Here is a 25080-nt window from a genome sequence, read left to right as displayed (position 1 = left end):
GATGTCGTTGTGAATATATGGGTCACCACTGTTGACGATGTTGTGAATATATGGGTCACCACTGTTGACAATGTTGTGAATATATGGGTCACCACTGTTGATGTCGTTGTGAATATATGGGTCACCACTGTTGACGATGTTGTGAATATATGGGTCACCACTGTTGATGTCGTTGTGAATATATGGGTCACCACTGTTGATGTCGTTGTGAATATATGGGTCACCACTGTTGACAATGTTGTGAATATATGGGTCACCACTGTTGACGATGTTGTGAATATATGGGTCACCACTGTTGATGTCGTTGTGAATATATGGGTCACCACTGTTGATGTCGTTGTGAATATATGGGTCACCACTGTTGACGATGTTGTGAATATATGGGTCACCACTGTTGATGTCGTTGTGAATATATGGGTCACCACTGTTGACGATGTTGTGAATATATGGGTCACCACTGTTGACGATGTTGTGAATATATGGGTCACCACTGTTGACGATGTTGTGAATATATGGGTCACCACTGTTGACGTCGTTGTGAATATATGGGTCACCACTGTTGACGTCGTTGTGAATATATGGGTCACCACTGTTGATGTCGTTGTGAATATATGGGTCACCACTGTTGACGATGTTGTGAATATATGGGTCACCACTGTTGACGATGTTGTGAATATATGGGTCACCGCTGTTGACGATGTTGTGAATATATGGGTCACCACTGTTGACAATGTTGTGAATATATGGGTCACCACTGTTGATGTCGTTGTGAATATATGGGTCACCGCTGTTGACGATGTTGTGAATATATGGGTCACCACTGTTGACGATGTTGTGAATATATGGGTCACCACTGTTGACAATGTTGTGAATATATGGGTCACCACTGTGCATTCTTTGTTTTTATGTGTGATTGTGTGTTGGGCTTCTAAATCGTAGGCCACGCTTGTAATTGATTAGGCAGATCTGTACTAGTCATAGTGAATCTTTTATATCACACTAGACAGACATCTCGCTCTCCTGCTCTGTCGCTCTCTCTCTCTCCACGGTTTCCTTCCCGTATTACCCAACCCCTTCTAAAGAACTATTGTAAATGACTCATTCTTCCTCCTTCCCATGACACTCACCCCCCTCTTCCTCTCACCCCCCTCTTCCTCTCACCCCTCTCTTCCTCACCCCTCTCTTCCTCACCCCTCTGTCACAACAGACAATAAGCTGCTCCTGTTGCGTTAGGCTTAAAGACATCTCTTTAATGCTGGATGTGGGCTGCTTCTGTTGCGTTGCATTAGGCTGAAAGACATCTCTTTAATGCTGGATGTGAGCTGTTCTATCCTCTGTCTCTCAGGGTTTGGATGGCTTCCACAGTTTGTTTTTCAGATGAGTTAGGAGGACAGTTTTATGACTGAACGATGGTGTACTGGCTTTGGTTTTGATTTGTGGCCTAGTTTTATATTCCATGGATCTGATAAAGTATTATACAGGTTTTAGAATTTTTGTAGCTCAGTCGGTAGATTTATGGAGCCTTGTAACGCCAGGGCAGTGGGTTCGATTCCCGGGACCATCCCATACGTAAAGTGTATGAACACACAAGTCTAAGTCGTTTTGGATGAAAGCATCTGCTAAATATAAACGGAAAAACAAACGATTGTACTGAATTACATTTCATGTAAGGAAATCGGCCAATTAAAATCAATTCATCAGGCCCTAATCTATGGATTTCACATGACTGGGAATACAGATACCTTAATAAGGTAGGGCAGTGGATCAGAAACAGTCAGTCTGGTGTGACAACCATTTGCTTTCATGCAGCCCGACACATCCTCCGCATAGAGTTGATTGTGGCCTTTTTAATGTTGGCCCACTCAATTGTCATTTACAATAGTTCTTTAGAAGGCGTTGGGTAACATGGGGCGGCAGGGTAGCCTAGTGGTTAGAGCGTTGGACTAGTAACCGGAAGGTTGCAAGTTCAAACCCACGACCTGACAAGGTACAAATCTGTCGTTCTGCCCCTGAACAGGCAGTTAACCAACTGTTCCTTGGCCGTCATTGAAAATAAGAATTTGTTCTTAACTGACTTGCCTAAATAAATAAAGGTAAAATAAAAAAAAATTGCTGTGCTGCTGGATATTGACTGGAACTGGAACACGCTGTCGTACACATTGATCCAGAGCATCCCGAACATGTTCAATGGGTGACATGTCTGGTGAGTAAAGCCTCTAAAATGACGTTGGAGGTGGCTTATGGTAGAGAAATTAATTTGAAATTCTCTGTCAACAGTTCTGGTGGACATTCCTGCACGCCAAATGCACACTCACTCAAAACTTTAGACATCTGTGGCATTGTGCACATTTTAGTGGCCATTTATTGTCCCCAACACAAGCACCTGTGTACTGATCATGCTGTTTATTCAGCTTCTTGATATGTCCAGTGGATGTGTTATCTTGGCAAAGGAGAAATCCATTTTAGAATTAGGCTGTAAAATAACAAAGTTGAAAAAGGGAGGTGGTCTCTCTGTGTGAGAGAAAAAAAGAAATGAAACGTCCCCTCACTGTCAACTGCGTTTATTTTCAGCAAACTTAACATGTGTAAATATTTGCATGAACAAAGCAAGATTCAACAACTGAGACATAAACTGAACAAGTTCCACAGACACGTGACAAACAGAAATGGAATAATGTGTCCCTGAACAAAGGGGAGGGTCAAAATCAAAAGTAACAGTCAGTATCTGGTGTGGCCACCAGCTGCATTAAGTACTGCAGTGCATCTCCTCATGGACTGCACCAGATTTGCCAGTTCTTGCTGTGGATTTACCCCACTCTTCCAACAAAGGCACCTGTAAGTTCCCGGACATTTCTGGGGGAATGGCCCTAGCCCTCACCCTCCGATCCAACAGGTCCCAGACGTACTCAGTGGGATTGAGATCCGTGCTCTTCGCTGGCCATGGCAGAACACGGACATTCCTGTCTTGCAGGAAATCACACACAGAACGAGCAGTATGGCTGGTGGCATTGTCATGCTGGAGGGTCATGTCAGGATGAGCCTGCAGGAATGGAGGAGGAGGTCTTCCCTGTTATGCACAGCGTTGAGATTGCCTGCAATGACAACAAGCTCAGTCCGATGATGCTGTGATACTCCCTCCCAGACCATGACGGACCCTCCACCTCCTAATTGATCCCGCTCCAGAGTACAGGCCTCGGTGTAACGCTCATTCCTTCGACAATAAACAAATCCGACCATCACCCCTGGTGAGACAAAACCGCGACTCGTCAGTGAAGAGCACTTTTTGCCAGTCCTGTCTGGTCCAGTGACGGTGGGTTTGTGCCCATAGGCGACGTTGTTGCCGGTGATGTCTGGTGAAGACCTGCCTTACAACAGGCCTACAATCCCTCAGTCCAGCCTCTGTCCGCAATAGGCTGAGAATCTGAGCACTGATGGAGGGATTGTGCGTTCCTGGTGTAACTCGGGCAGTTGTTGCCATCCTGTACCTGCCCCCCAGGTGTGATGTTCGGATGTACCGATCCTGTGCAGGTGTTGTTACATGTGGTCTGCCACAGAGGACGATCAGCTGTCCGTCCTGTCTCCCTGTAGCGCTGTCTTAGGCGTCTCACAGTCCGTACATTGCAATTTATTGCCCTGGCCACATCTGCAGTCCTCATGCCTCCTTGCAGCATGCCTAAGGCACGTTCACGCAGATGAGCAGGGACCCTGGGCATCTTTCTTTTGGTGTTTTTCAGAGTCAGTAGAACGGCCTCTTTCGGGTCCTAAGTTTTCATAACTGTGACTTTAATTGCCTACCATCTGTAAGCTCTTAGTGTCTTAACGACCGTTCCACGGGTGCATGTTCATTGAACAAGCATGGGAAACAGTGTTTAAACCCTTTACAATGAAGATCTGTGGAGTTACTTGGATATTTATGAATTATCTTTGAAAGACGGGGTCCTGAAAAAGGGATGTTTATTTTTTACTGAGTTTATTTTTTTGTGGACAATCTTTTGGCCATGTTTTTAATTTATTTACGTGTGTGTGTGATTGTACATACTACCATTCAAAAGTTTGGGGTCACTTAGAAATTCTCGTTTTTGAAAGAAAAGCAAATGGATCAGAAAAACAGTAGACATTGTTAATGTTGAAAATGACTTGTTGCTGGAAAGGTCAGATTTTTAATGGAATGTCTACTTAGGTATACAGAGGCCCATTATCAGCGACCATCACAAGGCTAATTGATCAGAAATACAGGCATTGTTAATGTTGAAAATGACTTGTTGCTGGAAAGGTCAGATTTTTAATGGAATGTCTACTTAGGTGTACAGAGGCCCATTATCAGCGACCATCACAAGGCTAATTGATCAGAAATCAGATTAGAAAACCCTTCTTCAGACATGTTAGCACAGCTGAAAATGTTTGTGCTTATTTAAAGAAGCAATTAAACTGGCCGTCTTTAGACTAGTTGAGTATCTGTACCATCAGCATTTGTGGGATCGATTACAGGCTCAAAATGGCCAGAAACAAAGACCTTTCTTCTGAAACTCGTCAGTCTATTCTTGTTCTGAGAAATGAAGGCTATTCCATGCGAGAAATTACCAAACTGAAGGTCTTGTTCAACGCTGTGTACTACTCCCTTCACAGAACAGAGCAAACTGTCTCCACCCAGAATAGAAAGAGGAGTGGGAGGCCCCGGTGCACAACTGAGCAAGAGGACAGGTACATTAGAGTGTCTAGTTTAAGAAACAGACTCCTCACAAGTCCTCAACTGGCAGCTTCATTAAATAGTACTCACAAAACACCAGTCTCAACGTCAACAGTGAAGAGGCGACTCCGGGATGCTATCCCTCTAGGCAGAGTTCCTCTGTCCAGTGTCTGTGTTCTTTTACCCATCTTAATCTTTTATTTTTATTGGCCAGTCTGAGATATGGCTTTTTCTTTACAACTCTGCCTAGAAGGCCAGAATCCCGGAGTCCCCTCCTCACTGTTGACGTTGAGACTGGTGTTTTGCCTCACTAATGCTCATGTGGCTGAATGGAAGAAAGTCCCCTCAGCAATGTACCAACATCTAGAGGAAAACCTTCCCAGAAGAGTGGAGGCTGTTATAGCAGTAATGTTACAACATCTAGTGGAAAGCCTTCCCAGTAGAGTGGAGGCTGTTAGGTCTATAACCCGCCTGAGTAGGTCTATAACCCGCCTGAGTAGGTCTATAACCCGCCTGAGTAGGTCTATAACCCGCCTGAGTAGGTCTATAACCCGCCTGAGTAGGTCTATAACCCGCCTGAGTAGGTCTATAACCCGCCTGAGTAGGTCTATAACCCGCCTGAGTAGGTCTATAACCCGCCTGAGTAGGTCTATAACCCGCCTGAGTAGGTCTATAACCCGCCTGAGTAGGTCTATAACCCGCCTGAGTAGGTCTATAACCAGCCTGAGTATGCCGTTAACTCCATTCAGAGTTTAGATAAATTAATCACATTGGAAATGAGCTAGTATCAGGCTGGTTTGATGTGATTCATCCACCCGCACTCGGCCCCGCCCCACCTGCTCGGCCAATCAGGAGCCACTACAGCGTTCCTTTTATTAAACGGTATGCGGTGAATAGAACTTTAGTATTAATCTCTGAGTGTTGCACCCACTAAACTTGACATTTTGTTTCCTAGAGCTCTGACATACTTGTATCAGCCTCTACCATTCTCTACCGCTGTCTCTTATTAACTCTCTTCTCCCTCCTGTTTCCTATCTGATACAGACTTGTTGGACTTGTAGAATGGATTGGTTTCCTATCAGTATGCTGCCAGGCCTGGGTGTGATAATGTGTGTGGTATGCAGAATCACAGGAAGGAAGTATGATAGAGACGGAGGGAGAGAGAGCCCCCGGGCCAACATTTTCCAGTTTTCATGTTTAAAACCGAAGGGTCCATGCAGATCGTCTGTGTAGCCATTTATGTTAGCTATTTAGCAGTCTTACGGTTTGGGGAGAGAAGCTGTTCGGGAGCTGGTGTCAGACTTATTGCTCCGCTGTGCGGGAAGCCTGAAAGAACAGTATGAGGGTGGCGTTTTAACTATTTTCTCAGGCTTTCCTTTCACACCGGCTGATATAGAGCCTTATGACTTTAAATATGATATCAAATAAATGATCATGTGTATGTAAATGATGACACACCGTCGCGGGTGATCAGGCCTGCCGTCGTCGTGTCGCTTGATGATGGTGTCTTACGTGTTGTGGGTGAACTGGGAGTACAGGAAGGGACTAAGCACACACCCCTGAGAGGCCCCCTGTGTTGAAGGTCAGCATGGCGGATGTGATTGTTGCTTACCCTCCCCAGTGGGGGCGGCTCGTCAGGAAGTCCAGGATCCAGTTCCTGAGGGAGGTGTTAAATCCCAGGTTCTTTAGTTTAGTGATGAGCTTGGAGGGCACCATGGTGTTGAACACTGAGCTGTAGTCAATGAACAGCATTCTCACATGCTGTGCATTCGGAAAGCATTCAGACCCCTTGACTTTTTCCACACTTTGTTACGTTACAGCCTTATTCTAAAATGGATTCAATTGTTTTTCCCCATCATCAATCTACACACTATACCCCATAATGACATCACAACACCCCATAATGACATCACAATACCCCATAATGACATCACAATACCCCATAATGACATCACAATACCCCATAATGACATCACAATACCCCATAATGACAAAGGGAAAAAGTATTTTTTTGAAAATCTGAAATATTACATTTATATAAGTATTCAGACCCTTCAGACCCCTCAGTACTTTGTTGAAGCACCTTTGGCAGTGATTACAGCCTCGAGTCTTCTTGGGTATGACACTACAAGCTTGTCACACCTGTATTTGGAGAGTTTCTCCCATTCTTCTCTGCAGATCCTCTCAAGCTCTGTCAGGTTGGATGGGGAGTGTTGCTGCAGAGCTATTTTCAGGTCTCTCTCGATGTTCGATCGGGTTCAAGTCCCGGCTCTGGCTGGGCCATTCAAGGACATTGAGACTTGTCCCAAAGCCATTCCCACCACTGAGGCCCTATGTACCTCGTTGTCTTATCTGTGTGCTTAGGGTCGTTGTCCTGTTGGAAGGTGAACCTTCCCCCTAGTCTGAGGTCCTGAGCGCTCTGGAGCAGGTTTTCATCAAGGATCTCTCTGTACTTTGCTTCGTTCAACTTTTACTCAATTCTGACTAGTCTCCCAGTCCCTGCCTCTGAAAAACATTCCCACAGCATGATGCTGCCACCACCATGCTTCACCGTAGGGATGGTGCCAGGTTTCTTCCAGACGTGGCGCTTGGCATTCGGGCCAAAGAGTTTGTTCTTGGTGTCATCAGACCAGAGAATCTTGTTTCTCATGGTCAGAGTCCTTTAGGTGCCTTTTGGCAAACTCCAAGTGGGCTGTCATGTGCCTTTTACTGAGAAGTGGCTTCTGTCTGGCCACTACCATAAAGGCCTGATTGGTGGAGTGCTCCAGAGATGGTTGTCTTTCTGGAAGGTTCTCCCATCTCCACAGAAGAACTCTGGAACTCTGTCGGTGACCATCGGGTTCTTAGTCACCTCCCTGACCAAGTCTCTTCTCACTCAATTGCTCAGTTTGGCCGAGCAATCTTCTACGAAGAGTCTTGGTGGTTCCAAACTTCCATTTCAGAATGATGGAGGCCACTGTGTTCTTGGGGACCTTCAATGCTGCAGAAATTATTTGGTACCCTTCCCCAGAACTGTACCTTGACACAATCCTGTCTCGGTGCTCTACGGACAATTCCTTTGACCTCATGACTTGGTTTCTGCTGTGGAACCTTACATAGACAGGTGTGTGCCTTTCCAAGTCACGTTCAATCAATTGAATTTACCACAGCTGGACTCCAATCAAGTTGAAGAAACATCTCAAGGATGATCAATGGAAACAGGATGCACCTGAGCTCAATTTCAAGTCTCATAGTAAAGGGTCTGAATTCTTATGTAAATAAGGTATTTCTGTTTTTTTATTTTCAATACATTTGCAAACATTTATAAAACCTGTGTTCGCGTTGTCATTATGGGGTATTGTGTGTAGATTGAGGATGTTTATTTATTTAATCCATTTTAGAATAAGACTCTAACATAACAAACACAATGTGGAAAGAGTCAAGGGGTCTGAATACTTTCCCAATGTGCTGTAGGTATTCCTCCCATCTAGGGTGGAGTGCAATTGAGATTGCGTCGTAGTGCACTATATAGGGTGTCATTTGGGACGATTTAGGTTCATCTAGGCTACATCAGCAAGTGGAATATTTAACTGGGATAGTGACAGAGGACTAGACTGATCCCAGATCGGTCTGTGTTGCCATGCCAACTCCTGACCGTGGAGAATTAACAGGACAGCACAGACAGATCCGTGACCAGGCTAGCAGAAGACAGTAATGTTAAAGGACAGGGACAGAGGCCTCAGTGTTGGGAAGTCATAATGAGGTACATAGGGCCTCAGTGTTAGGAAGTAATAATGAGGTACATGGGGCCTCAGTGTTAGGAAGTAATAATGAGGTACATGGGGCCTCAGTGTTAAGAAGTAATAATGAGGTACATGGGGCCTCAGTGTTGGGAAGTCATAATGAGGTACATGGGGCCTCAGTGTTGGGAAGTAATAATGAGGTACATGGGGCCTCAGTGTTAGGAAGTAATAATGAGGTACATGGGGCCTCAGTGTTGGGAAGTCATAATGAGGTACATGGGGCCTCAGTGTTAGTAAGTAATAATGAGGTACATAGGGCCTCAGTGTTAGGACGTAATATTGTTGGTTCACCTTATAATATTTAGGATACCATTATTCTAACCTTTTTGATAGTTTGGATTAGTCCATATTTAAAGAAAAATGTATTGAGACAAATGAATTTGTTTGTGATGGATTTTAAGACATTGGAAAGCCGGATTTGATTATGGTAACTAAGCGTATATGATAACATTTACTCTGCATCAAGCGGCTTCTTCAAAACTAACCATGTTATAATAAAAACATACTATACACCACACAGACTGTCTGGTATATACTGTATATACTATACACCACACTGACTGTCTGGTATATACTATACACCACACCCTGACTGTCTGGTAAATACTGTATATACTATACACCACACCCTGACTGTCTGGTAAATACTGTATATACTATACACCACACTGACTGTCTGGTATATACTGTATATACTATACACCACACTGACTGTCTGGTATATACTGTACATACTATACACCACACACTGACTGTCTGGTATATACTGTACACCACACCCTGACTGTCTGGTATATACTGTATATACTATACACCACACTGACTGTCTGGTATATACTGTACATACTATACACCACACTGACTGTCTGGTATATACTATACACCACACTGACTGTCTGGTATATACTGTATATACTATACACCACACTGACTGTCTGGTATATACTGTACATACTATACACCACACTGACTGTCTGGTATATACTATACACCACACTGACTGTCTGGTATATACTGTACATACTATACACCACACTGACTGTCTGGTATATACTATACACCACACACTGACTGTCTGGTATATACTGTACATACTATACACCACACTGACTGTCTGGTATATACTATACACCACACTAACTGTCTGGTATATACTGTACATACTATACACCACACTGACTGTCTGGTATATACTATACACCACACTGACTGTCTGGTATATACTGTACATACTATACACCACACTGACTGTCTGGTACATACTATACACCACACTGACTGTCTGGTATATACTGTATATACTATACACCACACAGACTGTCTGGTATATACTATACACCACACACTGACTGTCTGGTATATACTGTATATACTATACACCACACTGACTGTCTGGTATATACTGTACACCACACACTGACTGTCTGGTATATACTGTATATACTATACACCACACCCTGACTGTCTGGTATATACTATACACCACACTGACTGTCTGGTATATACTGTATATACTATACACCACACAGACTGTCTGGTATATACTATACACCACACTGACTGTCTGGTATATACTGTATATACTATACACCACACAGACTGTCTGGTATATACTGTACATACTATACACCACCCTGACTGTCTGGTACATACTGTACATACTATACACCACACTGACTGTCTGGTATATACTGTACATACTATACACCACCCTGACTGTCTGGTATATACTATACACCACACTGACTGTCTGGTATATACTATACATACTATACACCACCCTGACTGTCTGGTACATACTGTACATACTATACACCACCCTGACTGTCTGGTACATACTATACACCACACTGACTGTCTGGTATATACTGTACATACTATACACCACCCTGACTGTCTGGTACATACTGTACATACTATACACCACACTGACTGTCTGGTATATACTATACACCACACAGACTGTCTGGTATATACTGTATATACTATACACCACACTGACTGTCTGGTATATACTGTACATACTATACACCACACTGACTGTCTGGTATATACTGTACATACTATACACCACACTGACTGTCTGGTATATACTGTACATACTATACACCACACTGACTGTCTGGTATATACTGTACATACTATACACCACACCCTGACTGTCTGGTATATACTGTACATACTATACACCACACTGACTGTCTGGTATATACTGTACATACTATACACCACACTGACTGTCTGGTATATACTGTACATACTATACACCACACTGACTGTCTGGTATATACTATACACCACACACTGACTGTCTGGTATATACTGTACATACTATACACCACACTGACTGTCTGGTATATACTGTACATACTATACACCACACCCTGACTGTCTGGTATATACTGTACATACTATACACCACACTGACTGTCTGGTATATACTGTACATACTATACACCACACTGACTGTCTGGTATATACTATACACCACACACTGACTGTCTGGTATATACTGTACATACTATACACCACACTGACTGTCTGGTATATACTATACACCACACACTGACTGTCTGGTAAATACTGTACATACTATACACCACACTGACTGTCTGGTATATACTATACACCACACACTGACTGTCTGGTATATACTGTACATACTATACACCACACCCTGACTGTCTGGTATATACTATACACCACACACTGACTGTCTGGTAAATACTGTACATACTATACACCACACTGACTGTCTGGTATATACTATACACCACACTGACTGTCTGGTATATACTGTACATACTATACACCACACCCTGACTGTCTGGTATATACTGTACATACTATACACCACACTGACTGTCTGGTATATACTGTACATACTATACACCACACTGACTGTCTGGTATATACTATACACCACACACTGACTGTCTGGTAAATACTGTATATACTATACACCACACTGACTGTCTGGTATATACTGTATATACTGTACACCACACTGACTGTCTGGTATATACTATACACCACACACTGACTGTCTGGTATATACTGTATATACTATACACCACACACTGACTGTCTGGTATATACTATACACCACACACTGACTGTCTGGTATATACTGTATATACTATACACCACACACTGACTGTCTGGTATATACTGTATATACTATACACCACACACTGACTGTCTGGTATATACTATACACCACACACTGACTGTCTGGTATATACTGTATATACTATACACCACACACTGACTGTCTGGTATATACTATACACCAAACACTGACTGTCTGGTATATACTGTATATACTATACACCACACTGACTGTCTGGTATATACTGTACATACTATACACCACACTGACTGTCTGGTATATACTATACACCACACTGACTGTCTGGTATATACTATACACCACACTGACTGTCTGGTATATACTGTATATACTGTACACCACACTGACTGTCTGGTATATACTATACACCACACTGACTGTCTGGTATATACTGTACACCACACTGACTGTCTGGTATATACTGTACACCACACTGACTGTCTGGTATATACTGTACATACTATACACCACACTGACTGTCTGGTATATACTGTACACCACACTGACTGTCTGGTATATACTGTATATACTATACACCACACTGACTGTCTGGTATATACTATACACCACACTGACTGTCTGGTATATACTGTACATACTATACACCACACTGACTGTCTGGTATATACTATACACCACACTGACTGTCTGGTACATACTGTACACCACACTGACTGTCTGGTATATACTATACACCACACTGACTGTCTGGTACATACTGTACATACTATACACCACACTGACTGTCTGGTATATACTGTACATACTATACACCACACTGACTGTCTGGTACATACTGTACATACTATACACCACACTGACTGTCTGGTATATACTATACACCACCCTGACTGTCTGGTATATACTATACATACTATACACCACACTGACTGTCTGGTATATACTGTATATACTATACACCACACTGACTGTCTGGTATATACTGTACATACTATACACCACCCTGACTGTCTGGTACATACTGTACATACTATACACCACACTGACTGTCTGGTATATACTGTACATACTATACACCACACTGACTGTCTGGTACATACTGTACATACTATACACCACACTGACTGTCTGGTATATACTGTACATACTATACACCACCCTGACTGTCTGGTATATACTATACACCACACTGACTGTCTGGTATATACTGTACATACTATACACCACACTGACTGTCTGGTATATACTATACACCACACTGACTGTCTGGTATATACTGTACATACTATACACCACACTGACTGTCTGGTATATACTATACACCACACACTGACTGTCTGGTATATACTGTACATACTATACACCACACGCTGACTGTCTGGTATATACTGTACATACTATACACCACACTGACTGTCTGGTATATACTGTACATACTATACACCACACTGACTGTCTGGTATATACTATACACCACACACTGACTGTCTGGTATATACTGTACATACTATACACCACACTGACTGTCTGGTATATACTGTACATACTATACACCACACTGACTGTCTGGTATATACTATACACCACACTGACTGTCTGGTATATACTGTACATACTGTACACCACACTGACTGTCTGGTATATACTATACACCACACTGACTGTCTGGTACATACTGTACATACTATACACCACACTGACTGTCTGGTATATACTGTACATACTATACACCACACTGACTGTCTGGTACATACTGTACATACTATACACCACACTGACTGTCTGGTATATACTATACACCACCCTGACTGTCTGGTATATACTATACATACTATACACCACACTGACTGTCTGGTATATACTGTATATACTGTACACCACACTGACTGTCTGGTATATACTGTACATACTATACACCACACTGACTGTCTGGTATATACTATACACCACACTGACTGTCTGGTACATACTGTACATACTATACACCACACTGACTGTCTGGTACATACTATACACCACACTGACTGTCTGGTAAATACTGTACATACTATACACCACACTGACTGTCTGGTATATACTATACACCACACTGACTGTCTGGTATATACTATACACCACACCCTGACCTTGTATGTTTCTTGTAGTGTTGTCTACAGGCACTCAATCGAGATTACCTGAAATATTATAGAAGATGATTAATAAACGTGGACAATTCAGTCTGGGCTACGTAGCAATATCAGAAGCAATAGATATGAAATAGTCGAGTGGGTTTAAAAGCTCAGAGAGCGAGGAGGGGAGGGGGGGGGGGGGGGGTGGACTGCTGGTGCCTGTCGACAACACTACAATAAACATACAAGGTCAGTCTCTAACTATCCTCTTGCACCTGTTGCGCACAGCGGCTGTTTTAATTACGTGTCTTGTTAATTCGTTAGCACTGATGAAGGCACGAGGCAGAAACATATTGCTGTTGGATTAGATTTTTTACATTTTATTAGCTCGACTTTCACTGGTTGTATTCTGTTGAACATGGATTAACATTATATAATTAACTTTATATAATTTAATAACTCAGCGTTATTTGGTGCATCTCTGCCTCCTTGAGTAATTCTTCTTCATGGGTTTTGAGTATGTCGTTTTGGAACTCGACATATGTTTTCTCTCCCGACGCACCGGCCGCCTTTCATTCTAGCCTGATGCGCTAACCCTCATACTGGCTTTCCACCTGTCTGACAAAACGGCACATTTTAGAGTGGCCTTCTCTTGTCCCCCAGCACAAGGTGCACCTGTGTAATGACCATGCTGTTTAATCAGATTCTTGATAATCCATCCACCTGACCAGGTGTGGCATATCTTGGCAAATGAGAAATGCTCACTAACAGGGATGGTAAAAACAATTTGTTCACAACATTTGAAAGAAATAAGCTTTTTTTTTGGGCATATGGAACATTTCTGTGTCATTTTATTTCAGCTCATGAAACCTGCGACCAACACTTTAAATGTTGCGGTTTTATATATTTTTTGTTCAGTATAAATGAAGGTTTTATAGGATCTACTACTGTGACTTTCTAACATTTTCCAACATTTTCTTTCAGAGCTTTCCATGCGGGTGGCGATCAGAAGGTAAGAGTGTCTGTCTTGCATCCCAAACACCACCCTATTCCCTGTATAGTGCACTACTCTATCAGGGTTGCATCCCAAACACCACCCTTATTCCCTGTATAGTGCACTACTCTATCAGGGACTGCATCCCAAACACCACCCTTATTCCCTGTATAGTGCACTACTCTATCAGGGCTGGATCCCAAACACCACCCTTATTCCCTGTATAGTGCACTACTCTATCTGGGTTGCATCCCAAACACCACCCTTATTCCCTGTATAGTGCACTACTCTATCTGGGCTGCATCCCAAACACCACCCTTATTCCCTGTATAGTGCACTACTCTATCAGGGACTGCATCCCAAACACCACCCTAATTCCCGGTATAGTGCACTACTCTATCAGGGCTACATCCGAAACACCGCCCTTATTCCCTGTATAGTGCACTACTCTATTAGGGCTCGGGCCAAAAGTAGTAATCTACACATGGAAAATGGTTTCATTTAATGTCTGTGTTGTCTTAACCTCACACCTCCTGAAACACTGTGATGCTTCTGCAATGTGAATCAACAGATCCCTCTCTTCACTAGGCAGTAAAGAAACTGTCCTGTCTGGTCTTCACCAGGCAGTAAAGAAACAGTCCTGTCTGGTCTCCACTAGGCAGTATAGAAACAGTCCTGTCTGGTCTCCACTAGGCAGTAAAGAAACAGTCCTGTCTGGTCTCCACTAGGCAGTAAAGAAACTGTCCTGTCTGGTCCATAGTCCACTATGATATATTATCCTGTCTATGACAGTGCTTAGATAGTTGCCCCCTTCGGGCTGTTAATATTGCATTGTGGTGTCGGATGAGAGGGAATGACTTTGTTTGTCTTCTAATGGCCTCTCTTAACGACATACCACCATCTCCTCCTCCTCCTCCTCCTCCTCCTCCTCCTCCTCCTCCTCCTCCTCCTCCTACACCATCTCCTCCTCCTCCTACCACCTCCTCCACCATCTCCACCACCTCCTCCACCATCTCCACCACCTCCTCCACCATCTCCACCTCCTCCTCCACCATCTCCTCCTACCTCCTCCTCCTCCTCCTACCGCCTCCACCTCCACCTCCTCCTACACCATCTCCTCCTCCTCCTACCTCCTCCCCCTACCGCCTCCTCCTCCTTCTCCTCCACCACCTCCTCCACCATCTCCACCTCCTCCTCCACCATCTCCTACCATCTCCTCCTACCATCTCCTCCTCCACCACCTCCTCTACCACCACCACCACCTCACAGTTAAATGAACTCCATCATAGTGATTCAATCCCCCATCAGGCTGTCTGCTGGCTCGCAGCACACATTGCATAAGCATCAGACAGGAGTTTGATGTGTTGAATGAAATTATTATAGTATTAGTTAAACAGATGTGTGTGTGGCCCTAAAGAGCTTTGCACAATCCCAGACTCAAGAATATGTCAAAGGCAACAAACTTTCATTTCGACCCAATTTATTCATTATCGTGCAAAGTTCATAGTTCGAGCCCTAGTATATAAATGCCTGTATTATTTAAATTGAGGACCGTACAAGTAAACGTGGGTGTCCCAGTCTCTCTGACACTAAAGAGACATCCCAGCTGAAGAAAACACTGTACAACTCAAAACGTTCAGTGAACATTTTGGAATCTATTTAAGTGTGTTGTGTCATAGCCAAGCTGACAGAGACAGAGGAAGATCATAGCCAAGCTGACAGAGACAGAGGAAGATCATAGCCAAGCTAACAGAGGAAGATCATAGCCATGCTAACAGAGGAAGATCCTAGCCAAGCTGACAGAGACAGAGGAAGATCCTAGCCAAGCTGACAGAGACGGAGGACGATCCTAGCCAAGCTGACAGAGACAGAGGAAGATCCTAGCCAAGCTGACAGAGACAGAGGAAGATCCTAGCCAAGCTGACAGAGACAGAGGAAGATCCTAGCCAAGCTGACAGAGACAGAGGAAGATCCTAGCCAAGCTGACAGAGACAGAGGAAGATCCTAGCCAAGCTGACAGAGACAGAGGAAGATCCTAGCCAAGCTGACAGAGACAGAGGAAGATCCTAGCCAACCTGACAGAGGAAGATCCTAGCCAACCTGACAGAGGAAGATCCTAGCCAACCTGACAGAGGAAGATCCTAGCCAAGCTGACAGAGGAAGATCATAGCCAAGCTGACAGAGACAGAGGAAGATCCTAGCCAAGCTAACAGAGGAAGATCATAGCCAAGCTGACAGAGACAGAGGAAGATCATAGCCAACCTGACAGAGACAGAGGAAGATCCTAGCCAAGCTAACAGAGGAAGATCATAGCCAAGCTGACAGAGACCGAGGAAGATCCTAGCCAAGCTGACAGAGACCGAGGAAGATCCTAGCCAAGCTGACAGACAGAGGAGGTGCACTACTAGTGCACTACTATGGGTAGTCAATGGGTCAGAAGTAGTGCACTACTATGGGTAGTCAATGGGCCAGAAGTAGTGCACTACTATGGGTAGTCAATGGGCCAGAAGTAGTTGGGAAGTGTCCCAGTTGGATGTGTTGAGCTCTCTCCTCCCTTCACGGAGAGAGAGACGGAGCTGGCCTTGGCAAGGCCTCGTTCTTGCAACACAGACTGTAATTATGATGTAATGAGCCCTGTTTAGGCTAACCTTTCTTAACGACATACCTCCTCCTCCTCAACCGAGCTGGTTTCCAAGCAGCAGATATGGGAGTGTGTGTGTCTCTGTCTGTGTCTCTGTGTGTGTGTGTGTCTCTGTCTGTGTCTCTGTGTGTGTGTGTGTAGTATAGTACACACGTATGCTTAGCTAGGGACTGCACAATTAATGCACAAATGCACATGTGTGTTTGTCTTAACTGCATGTTATTTGCTGTGGGTTTTTTTCCCCTGTCTCCCCCCTCTCTCACACCCTGTAGGATTCACTCGCCCCCACCTCGGTTCAGCCCAAATACTCCTTCGCCCCCAGCACCGCTATCAACAAGATGGCGCGACCATTCACCCCGGGCGGCGGTAACACGGTCATTAAACCAGTGACATACGCCCCTAAAGTAAACACCCCGGCCTCAGCGCCGCCCGCCAGCATGCTACAGCCACACAACGGGTAGGTACACAAACTAACAAACACAACCAAACATGCAAACACGACTCCTCCTCTGAGAGGACAGACCAAACACGACTCCTCCTCTGAGAGGACAGACCAAACACGACTCCTCCTCTGAGAGGACAGACCAAACACGACTCCTCCTCTGAGAGAGAGGACAGACCAAACACGACGACTCCTCTGAGAGAGAGGACAGACCAAACACGACGACTCCTCTGAGAGGACAGACCAAACACGACTCCTCCTCTGAGGGGACAGACCAAACACGACTCCTCCTCTGAGAGGACAGACCAAACACGACTCCTCCTCTGAGAGAGAGGACAGACCAAACACGACGACTCCTCTGAGAGAGAGGACAAACCAAACACGACTCCTCCTCTGAGAGAGAGGACAGACCAAACACGACGACTCCTCTGAGAGAGAGGACAGACCAAACACGACTCCTCCTCTGAGAGAGAGGACAGACCAAACACGACTCCTCCTCTGAGAGAGAGGACAGACCAAACACAACTCCTCTGAGAGAGAGGACAGACCAAACACGACTCCTCCTCTGAGAGAGAGGACAGACCAAACACGTCTCCTCCTCTGAGAGAGGGGACAGACCAAACACGACTCCTCCTCTGATAGAGGGGACAGACCAAACACGTCTCCTCCTCTGAGAGAGGGGACAGACCAAACACGACTCCTCCTCTGAGAGAGGGGACAGACCAAACACGACTCCTCCTCTGAGAGGACAGACCAAACACGACTCCTCCTCTGAGAGGACAGACCAAACACGACTCCTCCTCTGAGAGAGAGGACAGACCAAACACGACTCCTCCTCTGAGAGAGAGGACAGACCAAACACGACGACTCCTCTGAGAGGACAGACCAAACACGACTCCTCCTCTGAGAGAGAGGGGACAGACCAAACACGACTCCTCCTCTGAGAGAGGGGACAGACCAAACACGTCTCCTCCTCTGAGAGAGAGGACAGACCAAACACGACTCCTCCTCTGAGAGAGGGGACGGACCAAACACGACTCCTCCTCTGAGAGAGGGGACAGACCAAATGTTTTCACGGGATTTGAGTTAAACAAGTCATTCAGGTAACTCTCTGGGGAGTAGAAATTGCTGACTGCACATTTTAAGAGGGAAGGTTAAGTTGTCGTATGATTGAGGATCTAATCAAAAGATGTCTTCTCCTGGTCTGTTGGGACCAGACTGTTGCAGGAAATAAAATGGACTTCCATCAGCCGAATGCTTCAACTATGTCTTATTGGCTAGAGAGAGAGAACATTCTCTTTGTCTTATTGGCTAGAGAGGGAACATTCTCTTTGTTTTATTGGCTAGAGAGAGAGAACATTCTCTTTGTCTTATTGGCTAGAGAGAGAGAGAACATTCTCTTTGTTTTATTGGCCAGAGAGGGAACATTCTCTTTGTCTTATTGGCTAGAGAGAGAGAGAGAACATTCTCTTTGTCTTATTGGCTAGAGAGAGAGAGAACATTCCTGTTGTCTTATTGGCTAGAGAGAGAACATTCTCTTTGTCTTATTGGCTAGAGAGAGAGAACATTCTCTTTGTCTTATTGGCTAGAGAGAGAGAACATTCTCTTTGTCTTATTGGCTAGAGAGAGAGAGAACATTCGCTTTGTCTTATTGGCTAGAGAGAGATAACATTCTCTTTGTCTTATTGGCTAGAGAGAGAGAACATTCTCTTTGTCTTATTGGCTAGAGAGAGAGAGAGAACATTATCTTTGTCTTATTGGCTAGAGAGAGAGAGAACATTCTCTTTGTCTTATTGGCCGACAGAGATGGCGCCGACAGAGATGGCCGCCTCGCTTCGCGTTCCTAGGAAACTATGCAGTTTTTTGTTTTTTTACGTGTTATTTCTTACATTAGTACCCCAGGTCATCTTAGGTTTCATTACATACAGTCGAGAAGAACTACTGAATATAAGATCAGCATCAACTCACCATCAGTACGACCAAGAATATGTTTTTCGCGACGCGGATCCTGTGTTCTGCCTTACAAACAGGACAACGGAGTGGATCCTATGCAGCGACCCAAAAAAACGACTCCGAAAGAGAGGGAAACGAGGCGGTCTTCTGGTCAGACTCCGGAGACGGGCACAGCGCGCACCACTCCCTAGCATTCTTCTTGCCAATGTCCAGTCTCTTGACAACAAGGTTGATGAAATCCGAGCAAGGGTAGCATTCCAGAGGGACATCAGAGACTGTAACGTCCTTTGCTTCACTGAAACATGGCTCACTGGAGAGACGCTATCCGAAGCGGTGCAGCCAACGGGTTTCTCCACACATCGCGCAGACAGAAACAAACATCTTTCTGGTAAGAAGAGGGGCGGGGGCGTATGCCTCATGGCCAACGTGACATGGTGTGATGAAAGAAACATACAGGAACTCAAATCCTTCTGTTCACCTGATTTAGAATTCCTCACAATCAAATGTAGACCGCATTATCTACCAAGAGAATTCTCTTCGATTATAATCACAGCCGTATATATCCCCCCCCAAGCAGACACATCGATGGCTCTGAACAAACTTTATTTAACTCTCTGCAAACTGGAAACAATTTATCCGGAGGCTGCATTCATTGTAGCTGGGGATTTTAACAAGGCTAATCTGAAAACAAGACTCCCCAAATTTTATCAGCATATCGATTGCGCAACCAGGGGAGGAAAGACCTTGGACCATTGTTACTCTAACTTCCGCGACGCATATAAGGCCCTGCCCCGCCCCCCTCTCGGAAAAGCTGACCACGACTCCATTTTGTTGATCCCTGCCTACAGACAGAAACTAAAACAAGAGGCTCCCACGCTGAGGTCTGTCCAACGCTGGTCCGACCAAGCTGACTCCACACTCCAAGACTGCTTCCATCACGTGGACTGGGAGATGTTTCGTATTGCGTCAGATAACAACATTGACGAATACGCTGATTCGGTGTGCGAGTTCATTAGAACGTGCGTTGAAGATGTCGTTCCCATAGCAACGATTAAAACATTCCCTAACCAGAAACCGTGGATGGATGGCAGCATTCGTGTGAAACTGAAAGCGCGAACCACTGCTTTTAATCAGGGCAAGGTGTCTGGTAACATGACCGAATACAAACAGTGCAGCTATTCCCTCCGCAAGGCTATCAAACAAGCTAAGCGCCAGTACAGAGACAAAGTAGAATCTCAATTCAACGGCTCAGACACAAGAGGCATGTGGCAGGGTCTACAGTCAATCACGGACTACAGGAAGAAATCCAGCCCAGTCACGGACCAGGATGTCTTGCTCCCAGGCAGACTAAATAACTTTTTTGCCCGCTTTGAGGACAATACAGTGCCACTGACACGGCCTGCAACGAAAACATGCGGTCTCTCCTTCACTGCAGCCGAGGTGAGTAAGACATTTAAACGTGTTAACCCTCGCAAGGCTGCAGGCCCAGACGGCATCCCCAGCCGCGCCCTCAGAGCATGCGCAGACCAGCTGGCCGGTGTGTTTACGGACATATTCAATCAATCCCTATACCAGTCTGCTGTTCCCACATGCTTCAAGAGGGCCACCATTGTTCCTGTTCCCAAGAAAGCTAAGGTAACTGAGCTAAATGACTACCGCCCCGTAGCACTCACATCCGTCATCATGAAGTGCTTTGAGAGACTAGTCAAGGACCATATCACCTCCACCCTACCTGACACCCTAGACCCACTCCAATTTGCTTACCGCCCAAATAGGTCCACAGACGATGCAATCTCAACCACACTGCACACTGCCCTAACCCATCTGGACAAGAGGAATACCTATGTGAGAATGCTGTTCATCGACTACAGCTCGGCATTCAACACCATAGTACCCTCCAAGCTCGTCATCAAGCTCGAGACCCTGGGTCTCGACCCCGCCCTGTGCAACTGGGTACTGGACTTCCTGACGGGCCGCCCCCAGGTGGTGAGGGTAGGCAACAACATCTCCTCCCCGCTGATCCTCAACACTGGGGCCCCACAAGGGTGCGTTCTGAGCCCTCTCCTGTACTCCCTGTTCACCCACGACTGCGTGGCCACGCACGCCTCCAACTCAATCATCAAGTTTGCGGACGACACAACAGTGGTAGGCTTGATTACCAACAACGATGAGACGGCCTACAGGGATGAGGTGAGGGCCCTCGGAGTGTGGTGTCAGGAAAATAACCTCACACTCAACGTCAACAAAACTAAGGAGATGATTGTGGACTTCAGGAAACAGCAGAGGGAACACCCCCCTATCCACATCGATGGAACAGTAGTGGAGAGGGTAGCAAGTTTTAAGTTCCTCGGCATACACATCACAGACAAACTGAATTGGTCCACTCACACAGACAGCATCGTGAAGAAGGCGCAGCAGCGCCTCTTCAACCTCAGGAGGCTGAAGAAATTCGGCTTGTCACCAAAAGCACTCACAAACTTCTACAGATGCACAATCGAGAGCATCCTGGCGGGCTGTATCACCGCCTGGTATGGCAACTGCACCGCCCTCAACCGTAAGGCTCTCCAGAGGGTAGTGAGGTCTGCACAACGCATCACCGGGGGCAAACTACCTGCCCTCCAGGACACCTACACCACCCGATCTCACAGGAAGGCCATAAAGATCATCAAGGACATCAACCACCCGAGCCACTGCCTGTTCACCCCGCTATCATCCAGAAGGCGAGGTCAGTACAGGTGCATCAAAGCTGGGACCGAGAGACTGAAAAACAGCTTCTATCTCAAGGCCATCAGACTGTTAAACAGCCACCACTAACACTGAGTGGCTGCTGCCAACACACTGACACTGACTCAACTCCAGCCACTTTAATAATGGGAATTGATGGGAAATGATGTAAATATATCACTAGCCACTTTAAACAATGCTACCTTATATAAATGTTACTTACCCTACATTATTCATCTCATATGCATACGTATATACTGTACTCTATATCATCGACGGTATCCTTATGTAATACATGTATCACTAGCCACTTTATACTATACTATGCCACTTTGTTTACATACTCATCTCATTTGTACATACTGTACCCGATACCATCTACTGTATCTTGCCTATGCTGCTCTGTACCATCACTCATTCATATATCCTTATGTACATATTCTTTATCCCCTTACACTGTGTACAAGACAGTAGTTTTGGAATTGTTAGTTAGATTACTTGTTATTACTGCATTGTCGGAACTAGAAGCACAAGCATTTCGCTACACTCGCATTAACATCTGCTAACCATGTGTATGTGACAAATAAAATTTGATTTGATTTGATTTAGAGAGAACATTCTCTTTGTCTTATTGGCTAGAGAGAGAGAACATTCTCTTTGTCTTATTGGCTAGAGAGAGAGAGAGAACATTCTCTTTGTCTTATTGGCTAGAGAGAGAACATTCTCTTTGTCTTATTGGCTAGAGAGAGAGAACATTCCCTTTGTTTTATTGGCTAGAGAGAGAGAACATTCTCTTTGTCTTATTGGCTAGAGAGAGAACATTATATTTGTCTTATTGGCTAGAGAGAGAACATTCTCTTCGTCTTATTGGCTAGAGAGAGAACATTCTCTTTGTCTTATTGGCTAGAGAGAGAACATTCTCTTTGTCTTATTGGCTAGAGAGAGACTGTTCCAGATGGGAGGGGGGGGGGGCCTTAAACTACACAGGGTGGTATGACCAGGTGTTACTGTTCCAGATGGGAGGGGAGGAGGGGGGGGGGCCTTAAACTACACAGGGTGGTCTGACCAGGTGTTACTGTTCCAGATGGGGGGGGGGGGGGGCTTAAACTACACAGGGTGGTCTGACCAGGTGTTAGTGTTCCAGATGGGAGGGGCCTTAAACTACACAGGGTGGTCTGACCAGGTGTTACTGTTCCAGATGGGGAGGGGCCTTAAACTACACAGGGTGGTCTGACCAGGAGTTACTGTTCCAGATGGGAGGGGGGGGGGGCCTTAAACTACACAGGGTGGTCTGACCAGGTGTTACTGTTCCAGATGGGAGGGGGGGGGGCCTTAAACTACACAGGGTGGTCTGACCAGGTGTTACTGTTCCAGATGGGAGGGGCCTTAAACTACACAGGGTGGTCTGACCAGGAGTTACTGTTCCAGATGGGAGGGGGGGGGGGCTTAAACTACACAGGGTGGTCTGACCAGGTGTTACTGTTCCAGATGGGTGGGGGGGGGCTTAAACTACACAGGGTGGTCTGACCAGGTGTTACTGTTCCAGATGGGGGGGGGGGGCCTTAAACTACACAGGGTGGTCTGACCAGGTGTTACTGTTCCAGATGGGAGGGGGGGGGGGGGGGGGCCTTAAACTACACAGGGTGGTCTGACCAGGTGTTACTGTTCCAGATGGGAGGGGGGGGGGGGCCTTAAACTACACAGGGTGGTCTGACCAGGTGTTACTGTTCCAGATGGGAGGGGTGGGGGGCTTAAACTACACAGGGTGGTCTGACCAGGAGTTACTGTTCCAGATGGGAGGGGGGGGCCTTATACTACACAGGGTGGTCTGACCAGGTGTTACTGTTCCAGATGGGGGGGGGGGGGGGGGTGGGCTTAAACTTTCAGGGTGGTCTGACCAGGAGTCACTGTTCCAGATGGGAGGGGCCTTAAACTACACAGGGTGGTCTGACCAGGTGTTAGTGTTCCAGATGGGAGGGGCCTTAAACTACACAGGGTGGTCTGACCAGGTGTTACTGTTCCAGATGGGGAGGGGCCTTAAACTACACAGGGTGGTCTGACCAGGAGTTACTGTTCCAGATGGGAGGGGGGGGGGGGGGGCTTAAACTACACAGGGTGGTCTGACCAGGTGTTACTGTTCCAGATGGGAGGGGGCCTTAAACTACACAGGGTGGTCTGACCAGGAGTTACTGTTCCAGATGGGGGGGGGGGCCTTAAACTACACAGGGTGGTCTGACCAGGAGTTACTGTTCCACATGGATGGGGGGGGGGATATCCAGGCTTTTCTACAAACCCTTTTGGAAGATTCCTCCAATCAGGAGGGAGTAGGTAGGAAATCCAGAGTCCTCTGATCAGGATTTCTAGATAACCTGGCAGTTTGGGGAAAGTTTGAAGGAGTTTGCTAACCTTGTTCCATGCCTGATACTTGGTTCACGGTCCGGGGTTTACGGTTGGGGGAAGGGATAGGATGGGTTAAGGTCTGACTTTTTGGAAAGGTCTAGATGTTGTCTGTGACTGTATTTAGCTGTGCTGTGCTCAGGATCCTTTCGTTTAGAATCTGCTGAGCTGTCAGGATGGTTTTTACTGTGGTGGTGCTGCGTTACCGAACTAGCCTTACTTGGAGAAGTCACACGGACCTGAACCCCTGGCCTGTAT

General features: G+C 45.6%; 1 protein-coding gene across 6 annotated transcripts in view; it reads left to right on the top strand.

Moving 5' to 3' along the window:
- LOC110489654 (PDZ and LIM domain protein 7) overlaps window positions 1–25080 on the top strand; it is an 89251-nt gene that overhangs the window by 23771 nt on the left and 40400 nt on the right. For 4 of the 6 annotated variants that reach the window (XM_036970448.1, XM_036970443.1, XM_036970445.1 and 1 more), the window contains exons 4-5: window positions 14656–14683; window positions 17579–17763. In XM_036970448.1, coding sequence (XP_036826343.1) covers window positions 14656–14683; window positions 17579–17763 — 213 coding nt within the window. The remainder of the gene's footprint in view (window positions 1–14655; window positions 14684–17578; window positions 17764–25080) is intronic. The other 2 variants (XM_036970446.1, XM_036970447.1) reach the window with 1 other exon arrangement.

The sequence above is a fragment of the Oncorhynchus mykiss genome, chromosome 31, assembly GCF_013265735.2.
Source record: "Oncorhynchus mykiss isolate Arlee chromosome 31, USDA_OmykA_1.1, whole genome shotgun sequence".
Taxonomy (NCBI): Eukaryota; Metazoa; Chordata; class Actinopteri; order Salmoniformes; family Salmonidae; genus Oncorhynchus; species Oncorhynchus mykiss.
Note: the sequence above shows the minus strand (reverse complement) of the source record. Positions and strands in the feature narration are given on the sequence as shown.